This window comes from Physeter macrocephalus, unplaced genomic scaffold (genome assembly GCF_002837175.3).
Source record: "Physeter macrocephalus isolate SW-GA unplaced genomic scaffold, ASM283717v5 random_20, whole genome shotgun sequence".
NCBI lineage: Eukaryota > Metazoa > Chordata > Mammalia > Artiodactyla > Physeteridae > Physeter > Physeter macrocephalus.
Window position 1 is genome coordinate 50,021 of NW_021145306.1, and position 1,969 is coordinate 51,989.

A 1,969-nucleotide genomic window follows, 5' to 3' on the forward strand; every position below is an offset into this window, starting at 1 on the left:
CCCTCCCTCCCTTCCTTCCTTCTTTCTGTCCACCTGCCAACCCACCCACCATCTCACCTGCTTCACACAACAGCCTTGGGAGGCTGCTGGCCATTGTACCAAATGTGAGCGTGAGGAAACTGAAGCCCAGAGAAGAGCCATCCAAGGACTTCCAGGATGCCCCACTGGCATGAGAACGCAGGTGTCCTCAGGGCCAATCCCATGATTTTCCACCCCATTTACTTCTTGAAGCCCTTGCCCAAGTCTCTTCTCTCCTTACCCTGCAAACGGCCCAGTTCTGTGGGCTCACAGTGATCCCTGTGGGCACCCCCAGTCCTGGGACCGCCCACCCGGCTGAGTGGGACTTCCAGGGATTTCCTCAGCCTTGGGAGGAAGTAAGCCCCCTGGTGGTGGGTGGGGGAACCAAGACCCACTCACCTGCAGACTGGGGGTCCCAGCCGGGCTAGAGTCCATCTTGTAACAGTGATCAGGTGGGCTCTGGGGACACAAGGAGAAGCAGGATGAGAGAGCTGATGTTGGGGAATTAGTGTCACCTGTCTGGGGCCTTAGGCACCGCTGCCCTCTCCACCCTTCCCCAACCCAGACACCTGCCCGAGGTCAGCAACCCCTGCGTGGGACAAGAAATGGTATCCCCTGGACCCAGCCTCTCCCATCAAACGTCTCAGGAGGGAGAGAGGGAGGATGGTCAGGGGTGGCCCCTCCTAGGCTGAGTCTTTTCAAGGGTTGAGGACGGCCAGGGCAGCAAGATCCCTGTGAGCCAGGGCAACTCTGGATATCTGGGGTGGCCAAGGCTGGAAGGACTCTTGCAGAGCATGAAGTCTGAACCCTTCCCCCCATTTCACTGGTGGGGAGTCCGAGGCCCAGAAAGGGACTTGCCTAGGGTCCCACAGCTTGTGAGAGGCAGGCTGGGCTCCCCTGGATCCCTGTGGACAGCCCCGGGCTGGGCTCTGTGCTGACTATTATCTCTCTGCCACAGAGACTTCCGCCTAATGTCCCAGCTGCCCTGGGGAACTTGGGCCAGAGCCATGGACAGACCCACTGACCTATGTCTATTTGAGACGAAAAAGTGGAGAGTGTGACCAACGGTCTACGTGGCCAGGAGCATATGTCTCCCCTGCCCCCAGCCTGCAGGGTGGAGGAGGCCGGTATGTCCAGGCCCTGGCTCAGCGTGCCCAGGACCCCATAGCCCTATCCCTGCTTGGAAGATCAAGGCCAAGAACCGAGATCTCACCTGAGAACCCAGTTGCTCGTGCGGCCTGCTGGGCACTGTACATGCCAGGACCACAGCTCTGGCCTACTGTGGGACCTGGGCTGCAGTAGAGACCACCCGTCTTTACAAGGGGGTCCCTGGAGCAATCACCCCCTGGCCTTGTTGGGAGCTGAGAAAGTGACCGCAGGGGAAGCGAGGGAATGGCCCAGCCCTGTGGGGCCCTGAGAGAGTGAACCACAGAACTGCCCAGATAGGGAGTGCGGCCTGGCTTCAGCCAGTGCCCCGTGTCTGTGCTCCCGCAGACAGCCCACACGCCCCCCCTGGCCTGGCCCTGACAGCCCCTCTGCCAGGCCCCGGCCTCCCCAGCCCCACGTACCTGCGCAGCCCGAGGAGAGGCGGCTGGGAGAACCAGTGGTTGGAGCCGGAGGATGGGCAGTGGACAAGAGAGCCTCTCTCTGTTCTCCCAACAAGGGCCGAAGTGTCTGTGCCTGGCGCGGGCCCGGCCCCGGCCCCCAGCTCGGAACTCCCGGCCGCAGCAAGGGGGCTGTTGATGTCACGCGGGAGCCAGCGGGGCTTAAGAAGGGACCGAAGACCTCTGTTCCCTCGGGGACATCGCCTCCCCCTGGGGGGTGTGGGTGGAAGGCGGTGAGTGACAGCTGCCGGAGAGCCCAGGCGACGCTGGGGCTTGTCAGAATGCGCGTGAGGGTGTGGGGCAAGGAGTGTGTGTGCAGGTGTCTCGTGCAGGAATGTGTGTCAGTG

General features: G+C 62.2%; 1 protein-coding gene across 1 annotated transcript in view; it reads right to left on the reverse strand.

The window, feature by feature from the left end:
* The window catches only part of SGK2 (serum/glucocorticoid regulated kinase 2), a 16,218-nt gene extending 14,480 nt beyond the window's left edge, over positions 1-1,738 (reverse strand). Inside the window, exons 1-2 of the mRNA XM_007123030.1 lie at positions 1,587-1,738; positions 418-477 (exon numbers count right to left, since the gene is read on the reverse strand). Coding sequence (XP_007123092.1) covers positions 418-453 — 36 coding nt within the window. The 5' untranslated portion in view covers positions 454-477; positions 1,587-1,738. The remainder of the gene's footprint in view (positions 1-417; positions 478-1,586) is intronic.
* Between the last annotated feature and the right edge of the window lie 231 nt (positions 1,739-1,969).